This window comes from Phacochoerus africanus, chromosome 1 (assembly GCF_016906955.1).
Source record: "Phacochoerus africanus isolate WHEZ1 chromosome 1, ROS_Pafr_v1, whole genome shotgun sequence".
Lineage (NCBI taxonomy): Eukaryota > Metazoa > Chordata > Mammalia > Artiodactyla > Suidae > Phacochoerus > Phacochoerus africanus.
The window spans coordinates 238017125-238038311 of NC_062544.1; the positions used below are offsets into that span (position 1 = coordinate 238017125).

The 21187-nt window shown below is 39.6% G+C and overlaps 1 protein-coding gene across 1 annotated transcript in view; it reads left to right on the plus strand.

Moving 5' to 3' along the window:
• Positions 1 to 1839: 1839 nt before the first annotated feature.
• The window catches only part of ZBTB11 (zinc finger and BTB domain containing 11), a 38355-nt gene continuing 19007 nt past the window's right edge, over positions 1840 to 21187 (plus strand). The window contains exons 1-5 of the mRNA XM_047793302.1: positions 1840 to 2374; positions 8656 to 8891; positions 9977 to 10208; positions 14875 to 15713; positions 16129 to 16308. Of these exons, the coding sequence (XP_047649258.1) occupies positions 2065 to 2374; positions 8656 to 8891; positions 9977 to 10208; positions 14875 to 15713; positions 16129 to 16308 (1797 nt within the window). The 5' untranslated portion in view covers positions 1840 to 2064. The remainder of the gene's footprint in view (positions 2375 to 8655; positions 8892 to 9976; positions 10209 to 14874; positions 15714 to 16128; positions 16309 to 21187) is intronic.

Consider the following 21187-nt stretch of genomic DNA (forward strand, 5'->3'; position numbering starts at 1 on the left):
CTGTAGTGCAGGCCGGCAGCAACAGCTTGGATTAGACCCCTAGCCTGGGAACCTCCATATGCTGCAGGTGTGGGTCTAAAAAGACCAAAAGAAAAAAAAGATTTTGGTTGGAAAAAAGCAATTGTAAGTAATTAAAAAAAAAAATGAAATCAGAAGCTAGTCCTTAATAGGGAAAATTTAAAAACCAATCAAAATGCCCAACTTGAGCACAGAGCAACATGTTCTTTTGGTCACAGAATAAAATGTCCCCTTAAAGCATGGCTTTTTTGGTCTAAATGTCTTAAAGTGGAAGTACTCATTCTGATATCCTGGAGGAGACATAAACACTACCTGTTCTCACAGAACAGTAAGTAGCTTTTCTCAGAAAGACACTGGACCACGTGTAAAACACTATTGAAACATTTCTGTTGTCTCGAAGAATCAAGTTTTAGTGGGCTTCTCAGTGCTTTCACAGGTTGTATCTTAACAGAAACAGTGCAGGGGAATTTCTTTTAACTTGGCTTCTCTGCCGCATACATGACTTGATTACCCAACAATTTTAATATACTTTAGTTTCAAAGCAAAACAGTGGTAGTGCTGACCCAGCACAATACCCTTGGGAGGGTGGATTTGGACGCCCACTCTGGGTGCCCCACCCCGTGGAGGCGGGGGAGGAGTGCGTGTCTGCTTCTAATACCTCCTACCCCAACGGTAATTTGTGGAATGAGCAGCCTATGTAAACCCAAATCCTGGCAGCTGTATTTTCTGGGCCTGACAGTTCAGGTACCAATAGCTAGAATATTCAACTGCCTTAAGTACCTGGCCGTTTGGAAATTCTGACACCCCCCCCCCTCCCCCCGCGCCCAAGCACGGTGCAGACTGCACTCCATTCTTTGAGCCTACTGCTTTCAACTGTGGTCTGTCTTCACTTGTATCCGTAAGGATTAGACCCTCACCCAAGCGACTGCAGACTCCAGGATGGGATGGAAGAGGGTTGGCCCAGGGTTTTCAGGCTCCAGTTTGAGCACTAACAGCGCTCTACCCCAGTAGCTTTGAATGTCATAGGCCTGTGTCTCTAATCTGCGTTGCATATCCGACCTAGGGAGGGGTTGACTAGGACCGCTCCAGGCTAAATATCTCAACTAGAATGCACATTGGAAAACGTAGGTCGAGTTACCTTGGCCTTTTGTGCCTTCAATATATGTTGAGTGTAAAATGGATAATTTTTCCTCCCAAGCTAATGTGAAAATATATGTAAATAAGCGGTAAGGAAATAGTGTTAGCTAGTCTAAGTGCCCTCACTGGTAGAAAATAATCACTGAATCAACCGATAATTCCAGGAAAACCATGCGTAGTTTTGAACCAGCTAATTCTTAGAAATTACAGTAACTCCTATAACGGAGAGATTTCGATTTTATAACACTGGAAGCTACATTTCCGTGTAAAAGGGCATTCTTTGGTCTTGTATCCCTTGACTAATACTTTACTAAGAGCCTCAAAATCTGGCGTATTTGCGTTGTCGAGGGTCTCCAAACGTCGTCACGTAGGAAAAAAGGCTCCTTTACACCTTAAGGTATCTCCAAGGGTATAAACAACTGCCCACAAGCTCCTACACGTGCTCAGAGCATGGGAAAGAAGGGAAAAATCAAAAGGGAAATTGCCAGGACTTAAGATGTCTGCCCCAAACCACTTCGGTCTCCCCGGAAGGGCCTACCCGCTTCCAAAATGTCCGACCGCAGTCCTGACGTCACTCAGTCCGCTAGATCAAGCCAGAAAGCCTCTGCGCTCCAGCTCCAATCAGGGCTTAGTCCCCTCACCCACTGCCCTTGATTTGCGTCACTTCCGGTGGTGCAGCAGCCATTTTGTCAGTCGCCAGCGGATCCCGCGCGCTGGAGAAGTGCAGTTCCCCTTGGTTACCAACTCGTCGGTTCTCCCTCCGCGCTGCGGGCGCCGTCGAAGAGTATTCACCACAGACACAGTCGTAACACCCTACAGTGCTGCCGCCGCTGTTGCATCCGCCTGGAGCCAGTGCACTGTTTTTCTCTCCTGCCATTGACAGGCGCCCTCAGGGAGCCGCCGTCAGCGATGTCAAGCGAGGAAAGCTACCAGGCCATCCTGCGCTACCTGACGAACGAGTGCGAGCCATACGCGCCGGGCACCGAGGGCAATGTCAAGCGTAAAATCCGTAAGGCAGCCGCCTGCTACGTGGTGCGCGATGGGACCTTGTACTACCAGCGACGGCAGCGGCACCGCAAGACCTTCGCCGAGCTGGAGGTAGTGCTGCAGCCCGAGCGGCGCCGGGGTCTCATCGAGGCGGCGCACCTGGGTCCAGGCGGCACTCACCACACCCAGCATCAGACCTGGCACGACTTGTCCAAGACGTATTGGTGGCGAGGTAGGACCTCGCCCGCGGCAAGGGGGAGGGCGGGCGGCTTGCTCCCTGGCTAGGCCCGCAGGTGGAGGCAGGCCTGTGTGCATCGCCAGTGTGAGGGCCCGCACTGCTCCTCTCCGGCACCACTCGCCGGTCCAGCCTGGCCTGCGCTTAGCGGCGGAGTAGCTGCCAGGCGGAGCCGAGAGGGTGGGGGACGTGAAAGGAGCCGCACTTCCCACAGGAAGGAGGCCGGGGAAGCTGGGGGGCGGGCCCTGGCTCGGGGTGGGGCGAATGGGGGCTTCCCCGGGGGCCGGCCCAGCCACGGGGAGGGGCTGGGACTCGCGGGCGGCTCCCGGCCCTCCTCTTTCGGTAACTCTGGAGGCGGTGGTTCCTGCTCTTGGCGGAAGTTTCTCGGCGGCGGGAGGCGGGCGGCGGTTGCGGTGCTCTGTATTGTGCGTTTTGAATTCCTGTTTGTGCCGATGGTTGGGGGAAGGGACGGTCCACCAAGAGTTCGGAAGCTTTCTGCAGTGCGTTCCACTAGGGTCTTGGCCAGTGGGTTTGAGGTTCTGCGTGTCCACTTGCCGGGATTCCTCATAGCACGCTACTGCGGCGTAATTAAGGAATCATGCGATTTTGTGCAGAAGTGATTTGGAGTGACTACGTGGAAACAGGGTTTTTTGGCTTTTGCTGTTGTTTGAAAGTCATTTTGAGCCCTAGTTTTTAGAGCAAGGATTTAATAGCAGATATTTTGAATTCTGAATGTTATATTTTTACATAGTGTTATAAGATTTTTTTTTTGTATACATCCCGTTGATAATGTGAAGAGCACTTTGAAAACCCTGAAACACAACACATACCTGGGAAAGATGAGGTTTCTGTGATTGGTCAAGGAGTATAGCAACGAAGTTTCTTGACTCCTTAGGAAACAAGGGAGGAGAGAAAGAAACGGCCCTTAGTTTCTTTACTGTCCTCACTCTCCACAAAGTTGGTGAATGTTTATATTGTTCTCTTAAAATTAGTAATAAAAGGTTTTTGTCAGGAGGGATTCGGTCACTCTCCGTACGGCTCTGCAGGAATTAATTTATGATGTACTTATCTATAAGTAAGGAAGACTACTGAACAGCTTCCAAAAGTTCTTTTACGTGTATGAATTTGTTGGAGAGTTCTTTTTGCTTCTTAAATAGTTCTTTCGTGTTTTCAAAAGCACCCCCGCTCTATGTTGTTAAATACTTTCCCTTAGTTTATTTTATATTTTTAAACCTGTATCTGCATTAGATTTCTTTAAAGAGACACATCTGTGAAGGGTGAGGATAACATTGTTGAAGCTTTTACATGGCAGACAGTGTGTGCTGAGTACTTAGTTTATTTTCACTCATTTAATCTTCATAAAACCTGGTAAGGTAGAAACATTTATGCCTCTCTTTTACAGATGGGAAAACATTTATATCTTTTATCAGGAGCTGACCTTTGTGATTTCAGACTCTTCTTAACCACTATTATATGGTTCTAAATGGGGTTTATTGTTCAGGATTTTCCTTCCCTAAATGGATTATCTGTGTTATCTAAACAGTATGGTTTTTTAGTGTTCAGTGTCTTAAAAGACCAAAACCCAAAAATCCCAGACTGTGTATATGTTTGTTTTAAGCAAGAGAGATAGAATTGTGGCTGTGTAGGATTTTGAAATCCTTAAGTGTCCAGAACAGCTGTTCTCTAAGTTTGGTACTGAGAAGCCCTGAGATCCTTTCAGAGAATTCCCAAAGTCAAAATTATAGTCATAATCATACCAAGGTGTTATTTGCTTTCCATTCATTGTCTCACAAATACACAGACACAGCAGAGTTTTTCAGAGGCTACATGATATGATATATGGCAATAGATGCATATATGATAATCTATTAAATACATTAAAAAGATTTGCAAAAATGTAGTGCTAGTTTTCTCGCTAATTTTTTTATGTTTTGGGAAATAATATTTTTCATATAAGTGATATTTTCATTAACATGTAGTAAGTTTATGATGTTATTTTATGTCATTTTTGTTTTAATATTTCTTCACTTAAAATGAATATTCGTTTTGATGTTTATTATATTAATATACTGTTTATTTACTTGTTTCTTTTTTATTGGCCTATTAAAATTAACACACCACATAGAAAAATAAACATTCTGAGATCTGGAGCTGTTAAGTGATAAAACAAACATTTTTAACTATCAGTTTTAGTGGGTCATACTCTACAAATGGACTCTCCAGATATACATACTCCAAAGCCATTGTAGGCGGTTTATCTGGGAGCTAATAAGGTTTGATCATTGTAGATGCCTAGGAAAAAACTAAAGTCAGTCCACTTGAAGTTGTACCAGGAATAGTTTACTGGTATTCATTATTTATGCTGCTTTTTTCAAACGCTGCCATAATAAACCCTGCCATAACATCCTGGTGATCAGGCAAGTTTGTAGCAACTTCACTTGTTTGAACACAGTGAAAAACTCTGGCTCAGTGCCTAAAGTTGACATGTAACAAATTTATTTTCGAATGTAAAATATTTATAGATGTTATCATCCCCTCACCCTCTTATTTTATTCTGTATTGTAATTGTGTGCTGGAATTTCAAAATAAATGACTTCTCTGTCTCAGTCGAATGCTAAAATATGAAGATGAAATTAGTAGAAAAAAAGATTACACTAGCAAAATCATGTGATGGTTAAATTAGCTACCTGCAGCTAAGATAGCTGAGGTACCTAAGACTTTACTTGTTTTATGGGAACAAATGAATGCTGCTGTTATCTGTCCAGAAGAGGAGTGTGTAATCACTAGAACACCTACCAAGAACTGGGTCTGTGTAAATACAGCTATAACTAACCACTTGTAACCTCTTTGAAGAAGTCTAATCCATTAATTATTGTTATGTTCTGGGGGAAAAAGGTGAACAAATAAATTTGGCAGATTTCTAGGTTAGACAAATATCTTTACCGTAGAACTCACCTTCTAATATAAAAGTCCATGGTGTGGATATAAAACCAAGAGTATAATTTTCTGAATTTATTAGTCTAGTGTTTACTTTTTAAGTAAGTGTGGGACATAATACAATTTGAGAAATATTCCTCAGATGCTATCTGAAGGTTGAAAATTTAAGGAAAATGGTGTAATTTGTCATTTTGAAGCTTTTCAGGAATTTACTGTATATCTCTGTCATTCTAACTAATTAACAAAGCTTTTTGTTTGCATTTTACTTGGGGATCGTGGGGGAAGACGTTTCTATCACAGGGATGGACAAATGTGTTCTTGGACAAGTAGCATGATATACGGAAAATGGTGGCTTTTAGAGGCCCACCTATGCAGTTTACTCGTTACTAGATGTAACTTCGGACAAGTTACTTACCTCTTAGGGCTTTATTCTCCTTGTCTGTTGAATGGAAATTAATTGGTCCTGCCTTATAAGTGTGTGAGTTTGTAAATGTTCCTTCCTTGCTTCCTACACCCACGCCAGCATGCTGAGCTGAAAGTTGAAATTCAAAATAGGATTTTGTGAGTGGCTTGTGTATAATAAGCTTTTAACTTGTGTATGCTGTTATTTAATAAAAGCCTAAAATGTATTTTTCAAAAATGAGATTTAGGAGTTCCTGCTATGGTACAGCAGGATCAGCAGCATCCCTGGAGCTCTGGGACATAGGTGTGGTCCCCAGCCCAGCACAGTGGGTTAAGGATCCAGCGTTGCCACAGGTGCATAGGTACCAACTGTGGCTTGGATCTGATCCCTGGTCTGGGAACTCCATGTGCCTTGGGATGACCAAAAATGGGGGGTGGTGGGGGTTGGGTGGAACCCCAGAACAATAGAAACAAACCAAAAAAAACCCAAGAGATTTATTATATACTCATTACAAGTTTGGATTGTGGTCCTGTTCAGGCTGCAGATTGGCTGCACCTCTTTTTTTCTATCTGCAATTCAAGCAGGCTAAAGTACAACATCCATCTGAAAATTCTGTTCTTTGAGAGAGGGATCATAAATCGGAGAACTGATGGAAAACAATGCCTCTTAAGGCTCTAATAACACAAGGCACACATCATATCCATTTGTATACCATTGACCAAAATTAATTGCATGGTCAAGCCTGATGTTAGTAAGATAGAGAAGCATTAGCATGAACCACATTTTTTTTCTTTTTTTTGATTATATATATATATATATATATATATTTTTTTTTTCCCCCTGCTGTACAGCATGGGGACCAAGTTACACACACATGTATACATACTTTTTCCTCCCATTGTTCTGTTGCGATGTAAGTATCTAGACATAGTTCTCAATGCTACACGGGAGGAATCCCATTGCTTATCCCTTCCAAAGTCAATAGTTTTTGCATCTATTAACCCCAAATTCCCAGTCTGTCCCACTCCCTTCCCCTCCCCCTTGGAAACCACAAGTCTGTTCTCCATGTCCATGATTTTCTTTTCTGTGGAAAGGTTCATTTGTGCTGTATATTAGATTCCAGGTATAAGTAATATCATATGGTATTTGTCTTTCTTTTTCTGACTTACTTCATTTAGTATGAGAGTCTAGTTTCATCTATATTGCTGCAAATGGCATTATTTTGTTCTTTTTTACAGCTGAGTAGTATTCCATTATATGTATATGTGTCTGCGTGTGTGTACACCACATCTTCTTAATCCATTCATCTTTTGATGGACATTTAGGTTGTTTCCATGTCTTGGCTATTGTGAATAGTGCTGCAGTGAACATATGGGTGCATGTGTGTTTTTCAAGGAAAGTTTTGTCTGGGTATATGCCCAAGAATGTCCGGATGTATGCCCAAGAGTGGGACTGCTGGGTCATATGGTAGTTCTATGTATAGTTTTCTAGGGTACGTCCATACTGTTCCTGTAGCAGTGGTACCAATTTACATTTCACCAACAGTGTAGGAGGGTTCCCTTTTTTCCACACCCCCTCTCCAGCATTTGTTATTTGTGGACTTATTAATGATGGTCGTTCTGACTGGTGTGAGGTGGTACCACATAGTAGTTTTCATTTGTATTTCTCTAATAATCTGTGATGTTGAGCATTTTTTCATATGCTTGTTGGCTATCTGTATCTTTGGAGAAATGTCTATTCAGGTTTTTTGCCCATTTTTCCATTGGATTTTTGGCTTTTTTGCTGTTGAGTTGTATCTTTTTTCTTTTTAAGGCCACACTGCAGCATTTGGAAGTTCCAGACTAGGAGTCAAATTAGACCTGCAACTGCTGGCCTATGCCACAGCCACAGAAATGCCAGATCTGAGCTGCATCTGCGACCTACACCATAGCTCACAGCAACAATGGATCCTTAACCCACCGAGCAAGGCTAGGGATTGAACCCACATCCTCATGGGTTCTTAACCCACTGAGCCACAATGGGAACTCCAAACCCCATTTTTATATTATTGTTTTTAAAGGTCAAAAACAGTTGAATATTGGCAATTTCATATTGTTCCTATTACATGAATGAGTTGAAACTCATGTGGAAATAGCGCTACATAATCATCTTATATAGTGGTAAATCAATAAGAGTAAACAACAAAAGAGTCTATATCAGCATGGAAACAAATACTCATTTATATCTTTGAAAAAAAGCTATCTTAAATTCTAAAGGGCGTTCCCATTGTGGCTTAGCCGTAATAAACCCAACCTAGTATCCATGAGGACAAAGGTGTGATTCTTAGGCTCGCTCAGTGGGTTAAGGATCTGGAGTTGCCGTGAGCTATGGTGTTAAGTTGCAGATGCAGCTCAGATCTGGCATTACTGTGGCTGTGGTGTGACCGGCACCTGAAGCTCCAGTTTGACCTCCTAGCCCGGGAACTTCCATATGCTGCAGGTACGGCCCTAAAAAAGCAAAAAACAAACAAACAAAAAGAATTCACTCTTTCGTACTATGGGCATGTATATGTCTGTACACATGCACTTGAATATACATTAGTGTACACAGATTAACCAACAGTATAATCTTCAGTTTTCAAATGAGAGCAGTATTAAATTTGACTTGATTTTTTTTTTTTTTTTTTTTGCTTTTTAAGGCCACACCCGTGGCATATGGAGGTTCCCAGGCTAGGGTTCCAGTCGGAGCTGTAGCTGCCGGCCTATACCACAGCCCTAGCAATGCAGGATCTGAGCCGTGTCTGTGACCTACGCCACAGCTCATGGCAATGCTAGATCCTTAACTCACTGAGCGAGGCCAGGAATCAACCCAGAAAGTTCATGGTTCCCAGTTGGATTCATTTGCTCTGCACCACAGCAGGAACTCCAAATATGACTTGTTAATTTTTGTTTCATTGTAGGTATATTAAAGCAAGTCAAAGATTACATTAAACAGTGTAGCAAATGTCAGGAGAAATTAGATCGTTCCCGTCCAATATCAGATACTTCGGAAATGTTGGAAGAATTGGGACTAGACCTTGAATCTGGAGACGAAAGTAATGAATCAGAGGATGACCTGAGCAACTTTACTTCACCTCCAACTACAGCTTCCAAGCCTGCGAAAAAGAAGCCAGTATCCAAACATGAACTTGTATTTGTAAGTGGAACTTTCCATTCAGCTTTAATGTTTGTAATTAGTATATTGGTATTTATAGTCTTCCTGAATTTCTTTTTAAAACCACTGAAACTGCTTGACTCTTGGCACTGTCATTAAAATTTTAAGCAGGTCTATATCTAAAGTAATGCACTATGTTGTTATATGTGCTGTAAGTTTAATACTGCCTCTTACTTAATCATAAACATTCCTGTTGGCAGTTCCCTTGTGGTGCAGTGGGTTAAGGACTTGAGTTAAGGACTCATTGTTACTGCAATGGCTTGGGTTGCTGCTGTGTCAAGGGTTCAATCCCTGGCCTGGAAACTTCTCATGTCTCAGGTGCAGCCTAAATAAATAAATAAAACTAATATTCCTGTGATTTCTTCTCATCAGAATGTAACTTGTTTATGTCTTAATTACTCGTCCTCTTTTCTTTTTAATGGTGTATTGGTGCAGGTAGACAGAATACATTTCTGGAAGCAGACTCTGGGTCATGAAGCAAGGTAAAAGTAAGCTGGCTAGGTCTTTGTTTTTTCCCTGTGTTAGTTTCTTACATCATCAAGTAAATTTCTGACTGATACCAGGAGGCAGCAAGAAATGAGATGCAGGTTTTTATTTGGTCCAGTAGAATGAATATAACAGAAAATAGAACATCTTACTATTATTATTATTTTTTTAATCTTTTTAGGGCCGCATCCGTGGCATATGGAAGTTCCCAGGCTAGGGGTCTAATCGGAGCTATAGCCACTGGCCTACACCACAGCCACAGCAACACCAGATCTGAACCGTGTCTGCGACCTACACCACAGCTCACAGCAACGCTGGATCCTTGACCCACTGATCGAGGCCAGGGATTGAACCTGCAACCTCATGGTTCCTAGTTGGATTCGTTTCCACTGTGCCATGACGGGAACTCCAGAACATTTTATTATTTAAATATATAGGTAGTAAAGAATATCAGGTTATTTGTTCACATTAATTAGTGGAATCTTTTACAAGGGAATACAGTGTCTTGTTTTAAATTCTGTTAATGGTAAAAGTACAGATGATATGTAATATAGTTCTTGGTCTCAAACTTATTTTGGTAGGTCGACACCAAAGGAGTGGTGAAACGTTCTTCTCCAAAACATTGTCAGGCTGTCTTAAAACAACTGAATGAACAGAGACTCTCTAACCAGTTCTGTGATGTTACTTTGTTAATTGAAGGAGAAGAATACAAAGCTCATAAATCTGTTCTGTCAGCTAATAGTGAATATTTTCGAGATCTTTTTATTGAGAAAGGAGCTGTTTCCAGTCATGAGGCAGTGGTGGATCTTTCTGGTAAGAATTTTCTAATATTGTTTTCTGTTAGTAAGAACATACTGAAGGGAGGGGTGTCCTACAAACTCAGGATTTATGCTCAAGTGGGAGAAACACTTATACCAACAGTCTAAGCTGAACGGAAAGGTCCTTCCTTTCAGTAAGGTTTCCCAGGTAGAGTTATAAAAAGGCTGTCATTTCCCAGCACTACCCATTAGGTGAGACAGTTGTGGTAGTAGTAGAATTTCTGGGATTTATGCTTAAAAACAGTTTGAGAGAAATCCATAACTGTATTTAGTGTTATTATACTAAGTTCATGCATTATTTTAAAATTGACTACCTGAATCTTACACTGTAGAATGTCCACTTACAGAGAATTTCTGGAGGTCTGTTGTTTTTCACTTTTTGAAATTAATCGTTATTATTCATTAAATTCAATAATGAAATTGTCAGTATAGAATAGTCAGAATGCCAGGTATTGTTTTATTTCTTTGGTATTATTATTGTTGTTGTTGTTGTTGTAAATGAATAATTTGACTTTCTTTTGGCCTCACTAGAGTTTATGTATTGGCTTAGGAGTCAACAAATGAAAATTTAGGAAGAATTAAAATAGGTAACCTTATTTATACATTTCCTTATAATATTAACTTGCTATAACTCTTGAATTACTGACACCACTGTGTGAAATGTCATTTGCCCTTTCTGAAACAAAAAAGTGACTTTATCCAGGTATATAAATACTTTCCTGGTTAACCACTGATCCTTTTCTACCCCACCGATTCTGGGAAGACAAATTCATACATTTTTCCTTAACAGTATGTTTAATTACTGAAGCATATTTATTAGGCATCCACTGTGTGCAAGGAACTGGCAAGTGTAGACTTTTTTTTTTTTTCCATCTTAGGGCTGCACATGTGGCATATGGAAGATCCCAGGCCAGGGGTCGAATTGGAGCTATAGCCGTTACCTCTGCCGAGGCTTGTGGCAACTCTGGATCCTTAACTCACTGACTGAGGCCAGAGATGGAACCCACATTCTCACAGAGACAACGTCAAGTCCTTAACCCACTGAGCCACATTGGAAACTCTGCAAGTGTAGTCTTTTGATGTGTTAGCTTTGGAATTTTTTCCTTATCTGTTATGCATCTGAAGCAGAAAGAGAAAAAGGTATGAGTGTTGCTCTTTTCCAGTTTCTCAGTACTTCTAGCAAATGAAATGTCTGCCCCAGAATAACTGCAGCACAGCATCCTGTTATTATTCCAACAAAATATCTCATTTATTCATTACATATGCGTAGTTTTATATATTATTCATTAAATATGATGTTACTCAATAGCAGTGAAGTAGACATTATTAAAATGTTTAATTTTTAAATGTTTAGATTATTTGTAAAATATATGTGAAGTATAAACAACGATTATTTAAATGTGCATCTGGGAGTTCCCGTTGTGGCTTAGCAGAAACAAATCTGACTATGTGTCATGAGGACACAGATTCGATCCCTGGCCTTCCTCAGTGAGTTAAGGATCCGGTGTTGCCGTGAGCTGTGGTGTAGGTTGCAGACGTGTCTTGGATCAGGCATTGCTATGGCTGTTGTGTAGGCCGACAGCTGTAGCTCCAATTCGACCCAAGCCTGGGAACTGCCATAAGCCTTTGGTGTGGCCCTAAAAAGACCAAAAAAAAAAAAAAAAAGCACATCTGTTTTCTAATTATCTGACTGAATGCAGTTGAATTCATCAGTGTTTTCCTTTATGTGGTTTATGCTTTAAACAAAATTCTTCCCAGAGTTCCCAGGTGGCACAGTGGCTTAAGGATCCAGCTTTGTCACTGCTGTGGTACAGGTTCAATCCCTGGCCCCAGAACTTCTGCATGCCTCGGGTTTGGCCAAAAAAAATTCTGTATTTCCGCATAAAAATGTTTTCATAGATTGATCTATAGTTTTTCTTTCATATGTAACTTTTAATCTATTTGGATTTTTTTTATTTGATGGGTGAGGTAGGTGTTTGATTTCATTTTTTCCCATTTTGATCATCACTTGTCTCAGAACCATTTAGTGTAAACTCATCCTTTTCCTACCCATCTTCCATGCAAATTCTCCTACAAAACAAAATTTCACATTTGTTACTGATCTAGGCCTTGTTCTAAGTCTACTGGTTGTCTCCTTCCATGCTATTATTGTTTGGTCTTAATTACCTTAGTTTTATCATAGTAGGGAAAGTCTTCTAACGCTCTTAATTCAAGTAGGTCTTAGTTATTCACAACCCTTTGCTTTTCCATATGAACTGTAAAAGCAGCTTGTCAACTTCCACAAAAAGAAAAAAAAGTATTTTGGGAGTTCCTGTTGCAGCTCAGCAGTAACCAATCCAACTAGTATCCATGAGGATATGGGTTTGATTCCTGGCCTTGCTCAGGGGGTTAAGGATTTGGCATTGCTGTGAGCTCTGGTGTAGGTTGCAGATGCGGCTTGGATCCCGCATTGCTGTTGCTGTGGCGAAGGCTGGAAGCTGTGGCTCCGATTTGACCCCTGGCCTGGGAACTTCCATATGCCTGGGGTGTGACCTTAAAAAAGCAAAAAAAGTGGAGTTCCCCTCATGGCTCAGTGGTTAATGAACCCAACCAGTAGGTTGCGGGTTTGATCCCTGGCCTCACTCGGTTAAGGATCCGGCGTTGCTGTGAGCTGTGGTGGAGGTTGCAGACATGGCTCAGATCCCTTTTAGCTGTGGCTGTGGAGTTAGCCGGCAGCTGCAGCTCTGATTCAGTGCCTAGCCTGGGAACCTCCATATGCAGCAAATGTGGCCTTAAAAAACAAAAAAAACAAAAAAAGGAAAAGAAAAAGTGGGTCAATCAGGATATTTTAGTCTGCCATACTACTGTATATAGTCATCCCTGACATAGTATTGCTATCTATAACTATTGCAGTCCACTTCTTAAATTGTTTAAAAAGCGCAACAACATAAAGTTTACCCTTTTACTCTATTTAAGTGTGCAGTTCAGTGGTGTTAGTAACCATATTCACATTATTAGCTAACGTCTCTAGAGCTTCTTCATTTTGCCAAAGTGTTCATTTTATTTTGATTATTATTATTATTTTTTTTGCAGAGTATGTGTATATAAAAAGGCTAGGGATAAAAAAATGCCAAAATTATCGGCCTATTAACTTGTGGCAGTAGGGTTATGAGTGGGTTTCTTTTTTTTCTTATTTTCATTTGTATTTTGTAGTATTTTACAGTAAATATTTGACATGTATCTTTGAAAAAATGGTTTTTCATATTTAAAGTTATTTAGAGGAGTGTTAATACTTTCATGGGAAATTTTTCTTATGACTCCAACTTAGAAATTAAAAAGGTACTAGATATATAACAACCAGAATACATTATTTTGTTGGTATGGGCCTTTTTATAAAATAAATATTCTTACTTACCTCAAGCTTATTTAACTTGATTTCATAATTTGTAGCAGAATTAATATGGCTTCAGCCTACTTAATTATCAGCTTCCCTAGGAATGGCTGAATTAGCCGTGATAGTAATGTTCTTGTATAGTCTCCCCGGCTTTCAACATGACTCCTAATACATCTCACAATTTTAGGCTTCCGTGTATACTTGTTTATCCCCTATTTGCTTGTGTAAAAGGACCGCATCTGAGTCATAACTGAAAAACACAGCAAACATGAGTTTTTAAGTGGTTGCTTTGGCTCTCTGTATTTTAATAAAAGATCTCAAGATAAAGTATGAGAAAAGTAAGGTACAGAAAAATATATGTGCTGTGATACCTACTATAAGAAGGAGGAATAAGAATATTTGTATACAAAGGCTCTAGAAAACTGTACAAATTCTTAATCATACTGGCTAATGGAGATGGAGTTGGACTTCTCACTGTGTAATCTTCTGATTTTTTCAATCATGTGAATATTAAAAATAGCTTTTGAAAGTGAAGTACTGAGAAGGTAGAAAAGAAATAAACTGATCTTATTTTCTCACATAAAATGAGAACCCAGTACTTCATATGACTAGTCATTATCTTATTCCTTAGACCAAGGATAAGCAAACTATAGTCCAAAGGCCAGTCCTCCTTTCCTTCCCTTTTTGTAAATAAAGTTGTATTACAAAACAGCCATGGCCACCTGTGTGCATAAAATGGCTTCTCTTTCCAGCTTACAAAGGCAGAATTGAGTACTTAAAATAGAGCCTTAGACTTTGTTTTTTAATTTTTAGTATTAGGACCCTTTGTTCACAATCAAATTTTTATATGGACTTCTGTTATTAAAATATAGAGCTATACTTACTGCAGTGAGGTTAGGAGACAGGTTGGTTGAACCCTGCCTACTCACCTGCCTCCTTCTCTTTTTTCACCCTCCATTCTCCAGCAGCTGTTTCTTGAGGGGAATTTGAGGAATCCCCGGGGTTCTAAGGAGTACAATTTGAAAATGACTGCCTTACAACAACTCTTTGAGGTAGTAAGTCTGATATTATTTTCTATTTTAGGTGTTGAGAGACTCGGCTCGTAGAAGTGAGTTAGTCAAGGCTTAATATGCAACCAGAACACAGAACAAATACAGGGTGTTTAATTACAGAATAAATGGATATTTGCTTTTTTATTCTATGTTGTCATAATCATATATTAATTGTTCTTACAAGGCATTTTAGTGGTGATTTGACTTTTTGTCCTTCATTTTCTTGTTTTACATAGGTTTTTGTAAGGCTAGCTTCCTTCCTTTACTGGAATTTGCCTATACTTCTGTGCTAAGTTTTGACTTCTGTAGCATGGCTGATGTAGCCATCTTGGCTCGTCATCTTTTCATGTCAGAAGTTTTAGAAATCTGTGAGAGTGTACATAAACTAATGGAAGAGAAGCAGCTAACAGTATATAAGAAGGGTGAAGTACAAACAGTTGCATCTACACAAGACTTACCAGAACAAAGTGGAGGTCCAGCACCTCCTGTGGCTAGCAGCGAGGGAACCACAACAGCTTTATCTACTGAACTTGGGGATTGTGAAATTGTACTACTGGTGAATGGAGAACTGCCAGAAGCTGAGCAGAATGGAGATCTAGAACCACAGTCTGAGCCCCAGGTTTCTTCACAGGCCGAGGCCACTCTATCAACTGTAGGCTGTGTAACTGATTCCCACCTGGGGTCTCTTGACTTAGTGGGAAAAACCAACCAGACAGAACTGGAAACTCTAAACAGCAGAGAAGATAGCATACGTTCTAACATTCATCTTAAGCTTTCTAAAGAAAATATACTCAGTAGAGCTCCAGAAAACAGTGATATGGGAGATGACACAGCAACTGAGGATATCTGTGTGGAAGACATTTCAGATCAGAGGCAGAACCTTGGCCAGTCTTTAAAAGATCTGGAAAGTCTCGATGCACCAACAGCACAGACAGACCTTGGCCCCGATGATGATACTTACAGAAGCAGGCTTCGGCAGCGTTCTGTTAACGAAGGGGGATATATCCGACTACACAAAGGAATGGAGAAAAAACTACAAAAACGGAAAGCCATTCCTAAGTCAGCAGTTCAACAGGTATGATTAAAAAAAGAGTTCACCTTTGTAGTTTTAGCTTTAAGTTGAAAGCATTCTACTGATAAACTTATGGTGAAAATTATTTTAAGGGGAAGGGGAGTGGGTACAGGAAAGTCGCTTAATGTTTAGAATACCAGTATTAATAAGGTAATGTGAATTTGAGATAGTTATGACTTTAAAAATTAAACAAGGAGTTCCCTGCTGGCCTAGCAGTTTTTTAAGGACTCAGCAGCGTTGTCATTGCTGTGGTTTGAGTTATTGCTGTAGTTTGAGTTACTGCTATGGCTCAGGTTCAATCCCTGGCCTGGGAACTTCTACCTTTTGGTTGGGTGTGGCCAAAAAAATAAAAAGTAAATAAATAAATTTTTAAAGTGATGATGTTTATTTAGATTGTATTTTTTTGTCCCTTAATTAGGTGGCTCAGAAATTAGTTCAAAGAGGAAAAAAGATGAAACAGCCAAAAAGGGATGCTAAAGAGAATGCTGAAGAAGAAACATCCCATAAATGTGGGGAATGTGGAATGCTTTTTCAGAGACGATATGCCCTTATAAAGCACATACTGAAACACGAAAGAGCTAGAGATTACAAGTGTCCCGTAAGTAATTAAAGATGTCATGAACTTCATTATAAATAGAATCTAATGTATGCTTCGTTATTACCCTACCATTTGTATTCTCTCTCTGTCTCCCTGTATTGCTTATAGGAATCACCTTCTGATTCATACATGTCATTTTCTTGCCATAAAAAATTTTAATAGACTTACCACTGTTTCCTCCTTATACCTTAGTAAGATGACAGTAGGAGTTCTCTTGTGGTGTGGCAGGCTAAGGATTTGGCGTTGTCACTGCAGTAACTGTGTGGCACAGGTTTGATCCCTAAGCCTGGGAACTTCCACGTGCTGCAGGTGCAGTCCCAAAAACAAACCAAAAAAAACAACAAAAAGAGAAGCAAGTAAATCACTGCCACCACTCCTTTAGCCAAAGACCTGTCTTTTACCATCTGGAAAAGATAAAACCACAGCTGCTCTAGGGAACATTGTGAACAGTGAGAGTAAATGTATTATATGCCAGACAGGGGAATGTAAAAGCTAATATACTGAATATTGACTCCTTTCAGAGGTTCTCTTTCCCTACTCAAGTCCCAGAAGGTTAGCAGCCAGACCTTTAGCCTTAAAAAGACCTTTTAGAGATGAGAAGTCAGACGCGCAGTAACAAAAGACCTAAAGATAATGCTAAGCAAAGCCTGTGGGAAATGTGAATAGACATCAAGTATACAGACTTATAACTATTTCAAGCAAAAAGCAAATTTGAGGAGTCCAAGACTATTCAGTGAGAAGAAAACTGAAAAAACACACACATACAAAACTCTAAACACAAAATATGATTAAATTAGAAATAAACGAAAAGTTTAGAGAAGTGAAACAATAATTGGATGCTATGTTTGCTTTTTATTTTTTCCCTCTTTTTTATTACTCAGTGAATTTTATTATATTTATGGTTGTACAATGATCATCACAACCAAATTTTATAGCATTTCCATCCCAAACTCTCAGTGCATCCTGCCACCCCCAAACCTGTCTCATTTGGAAACCTGAATATTTTCAGAGTCTCTGAGTCAGTATCTGTTCTGCAAAGAAGTTCATTCTGTCCTTTTTTTGATTCCACATGTAAGTGATAGAATATGATGTTGTTGTCTCACTGACTGACTTCACTGAGCCTGATAATTTCTAGGTCCATCCATGTTGCTGCAAATGCCATTATTTCTTTCCTTTTAATTGCTAAGATTCCATTGTGTATATGTATCACATCTTCTTGATCCACTCCTCTGTCGATGGTCATTTAAGTTGTTTCCATGTCTTGGCTATTGTTTATAGTGCTGCAGTGAACATTGGAGTACATGTGTCTTTTCGAGTCATGGTTTTCTCTGGTTAGATACCCAGGAATGGGATTGCTGGATCAAATGGTAATTCTATTTTTAGTTTTCTGAGGAATCTCCAAACTGTTTTCCACTTTGGTTGTACCAAATTACATTCCCACCAGCACTGTAATAGGGTTCCCTTTTCTCCACACCCTCTCCAGCACTTACTGTTTGTAGATTTTTTGATGATGGCTATTCTGGCTGGTGCAAGGTGGTACCTCATAGTGGTTTTGATTTGGATTTCTCTAACAGTGAGTGATGTTGAACATCTTGTCATGTGTTTTTTGGCCATCCATTTGTCTTCTTTGAAGAATTGTCTGTTTACATCTTCTGCCCATTTTTTGATGGGGTGTTTTTTTTTGTTTTTTTTTTGTTTGTTTTTTTTTGGTATTGAGCTGCAGAAGGTATTTATAAATGTTGGAGATTAATCCCTTGTCAGTTGATTCATTTGCAGAGATTTTCTCCCATTCTGTGGGTTGTCTTTTCATTTTGTTTAGGGTTTCCTTTGCTGTGCAGAACTTTCAAGTTTAATTAAATCTCTTGTTTATTTTTGTTTTTACTGTCATTACTCTAGGAGGTGGATCTGAGAAGATACTGCTGTGGTTTATGTCAGAGAATGTTTGGCCTATGTGTTCCTCTAAGAGTTTGATAGTGTCTGGTCTTATATCTAGGTCTTTAATCCATTTTGAGTTTATTTTTGTGTATGGTGTTAGAAAGTGTTCCAATTTGATTCTTTTTCATGTGGCTGTCCAGTTTTCCCAGCACCACTTATTGAACAAGCTGTCTTTTCTCCATTGTTTATTTTGCCTCCTTCACCATAGATTAGTTGACTGTGGGTATGTGGGTTTAATTCTAGGCTTCTTATCCTGTTCCACTGATCTATATTTCTGTCTTTGTGCCAGTACCATACGGTTTGATGACTGTAGCTTTGTAGTATAGTCTGAAGTCAGGGAGCCTGATTCATCCAGCTCCATTTTTCTTTTTCAGCATGTCTTTGGCTCTTCTGGGTCTTTTGTGCTTCCAAACAAACTTTTAAGATATTTTGTTCTAGTTCTGTGAAAAATGTCCTTGGTAATTTGATAGGGATTTCATTGAATCTTTGGATTGCTTTAGGTAGTATAGTCATTTTGATAATATTGACTCTTCCAGTGCAAGAGCATGGTATGTCTTTCCATCTATTTGTGTCATCTTTGATGTCTTTCATCAGTGTCTTACAGTTTTCAGAGTACAGGCCTTTTGTTTCTTTAGGTAGGTTTATTCCTAAATATTTTATTCTTTTTGATGTGATGGTAAGCGGGATTGGTTCCCTAATTTCTCTTTCTGATCTTTCATTGTTAGTATTTAGAAATGCAGTCAATTTCTGTGTATTAATTTTGTATCCTTCGATTTTGCCAAATTCATTGATGAGCTCTAACAGTTTTCTGGTAGCATCTTTCGGATTTTCTAGGTATAGTGTCATGTCATCTGCAAATAGTGATAGTTCTTCCTTTCCAATTTGGGTTCCTTTTATATTTTTCTTCTCTGATTGCCATGGCTAGGACTTCTAAAACTATGTTGAATAGTAGCAGTGAGAGTGGACATCCTTGTCTTGTTCCTGATCTTAGTGAGAATTCTTTCAGCTTTTCACCATTGAGAATGATGTTAGCTGTGGGCTTGTCATATATGGCCTTTATTATGTTGAGTTAGGTTCCCTCTGTGCCCACTTTCTGAAGGGTTTTTTTTAATCAGAAATGGGTGTTGGGGAGTTCCCATCATGGCTCAGTGATTAACGAATCTGACTGGGAACCATGAGGTTGTGGGTTCGATCCCTGGCCTCGCCTCAGTGGGTTAAGGATCTGGCATTGCCATGAACTGTGGTGTAGGTTGCAGACATGGCTCGGATCCTGCGTCAATGTGGCTCTGGTGTAGACTGGCGGCTAGAGCTCCAATTGGACCCCTAGCCTGGGAACCTCCATATGCCGTGGGTGCAGCCCTAGAAAAGACAAAAAAAGTACAAAAAAAAAAGAAAGAAATGGGTGTTGAATTTTGTTAAAGGCCTTTTCTGCTTCTTTTGAGAGGATCGTAAGGTTTTTATTCTTAAGTTTATTAATGTGGTGTATCACACTGATTGATTTGTGGATATTGAAGAATCCTGCATCCGTGGGATAAATCCCACTTGATCATGATGTACAATCCTTTTAATGAATTGTTGGATGTGGTTTGCTAGTATTTTGTTGAGGATTTTTGCATTGATGTTCATCAGTGAAATTGGCCTGTAGTTTTGTTTTTTTGTGGTATCTTTGTCTGGTTTTGTTATCAGCGTTATGGTGGCCTCACAGAATGAGTTTGGGGGTATCCCTTCCTCTGCAATTTTTTGAAATAGTTTCAGAAGGATAGGTGTTATCTCTCCTCTAAATGTTTGGTAGAATTTTCCTGTGAAGCCATCTGGTCCTGGACTTTTGTTTGTTGGAAGTTTTTAAATCACAGTTTCAATTTTGGTTCTTGTGATGGGTCCATTCATCTTTTCTATTTCATCTTGGTTTAGTCTTGGAAGATTGTAGTTTTCTAAGAATTTGTCCATTTCTTCTAGGTTTTCCGTTTTGTTGGCGTATAGTTGCATATAGTATTCTCTTTTGATCCATTGTATTTCTGTGATGTCTGTTGTTACTTCTCCTTTTTCATTTCTAATTTTATTGATTTGAGTCCTCTCTTTTTTTCTTGATAAGTCTGGCTAAGGGTTTATCAATTTTGTTGATCTTTTCAAAATCCAGGTTTTCATTTCTTTGATCTATTCTACAGTTTTCTTTGTTTCTATTTCATTGATTTCTTCTCTGATCTTTATGATTTCTTTCCTTCTACTAACTTTAGGTCGTGTCTGTTGTTCTCTCTTGAGCTGCTTTAGATGTAAAGTTAGCTTGTTTATTTGCGCTTTTTCTTGTCTCGTGAGGTGGGCTTGTGTTTCTCTAAACTTTCCTCTTAGAATGGCTTTTGCTGCATCCCATAGGTTTTGGAGAGTTGTATCTTTGTTTTCATTTGCTTTTAAGTATTTTTTAATTTCCTCTTTGATTTCTTCAGTGATCCATTGGCTGTTTAGTAGCATGTTGTTGAGTCTCCTCGTGTTTGTGTTTTTTGCAGTTTTGTTCCTGTTGTTGATTTCTAGTTGTATAGCGCTATGGTCGTAAAAGGTGTTTGATATGATGTCAATTTTATTAATGTTACTGAGGCTTGATTTGTGGCCCAGAATGTGATCAATCCTACAGAATGCCCCATGTGCTCTTGAGACGACTGTGTATTCTGCTGCTTTTGGATGGAATGTCATATAAATATCTATTAAGTCCATCTGGCTTAATGCTTCATTCAGGGCCAGTGTTTCCTTATTGATTTTCTGTCTGGTTGATCTATCCATTGCTGTAAGTGGGGTGTTAAAGTCCCCCACTATTATTGTTTTATTGTTGATTTCTCCTTTTAAGGTTGTTAGCAGTTGCCTTATATATTGTGGTGAACCTATGTTGGGTGCGTAGATATTTAAAATTGTTATATCTTCTTCTTGGATTAATCCTTTGATCATTGCATAATGA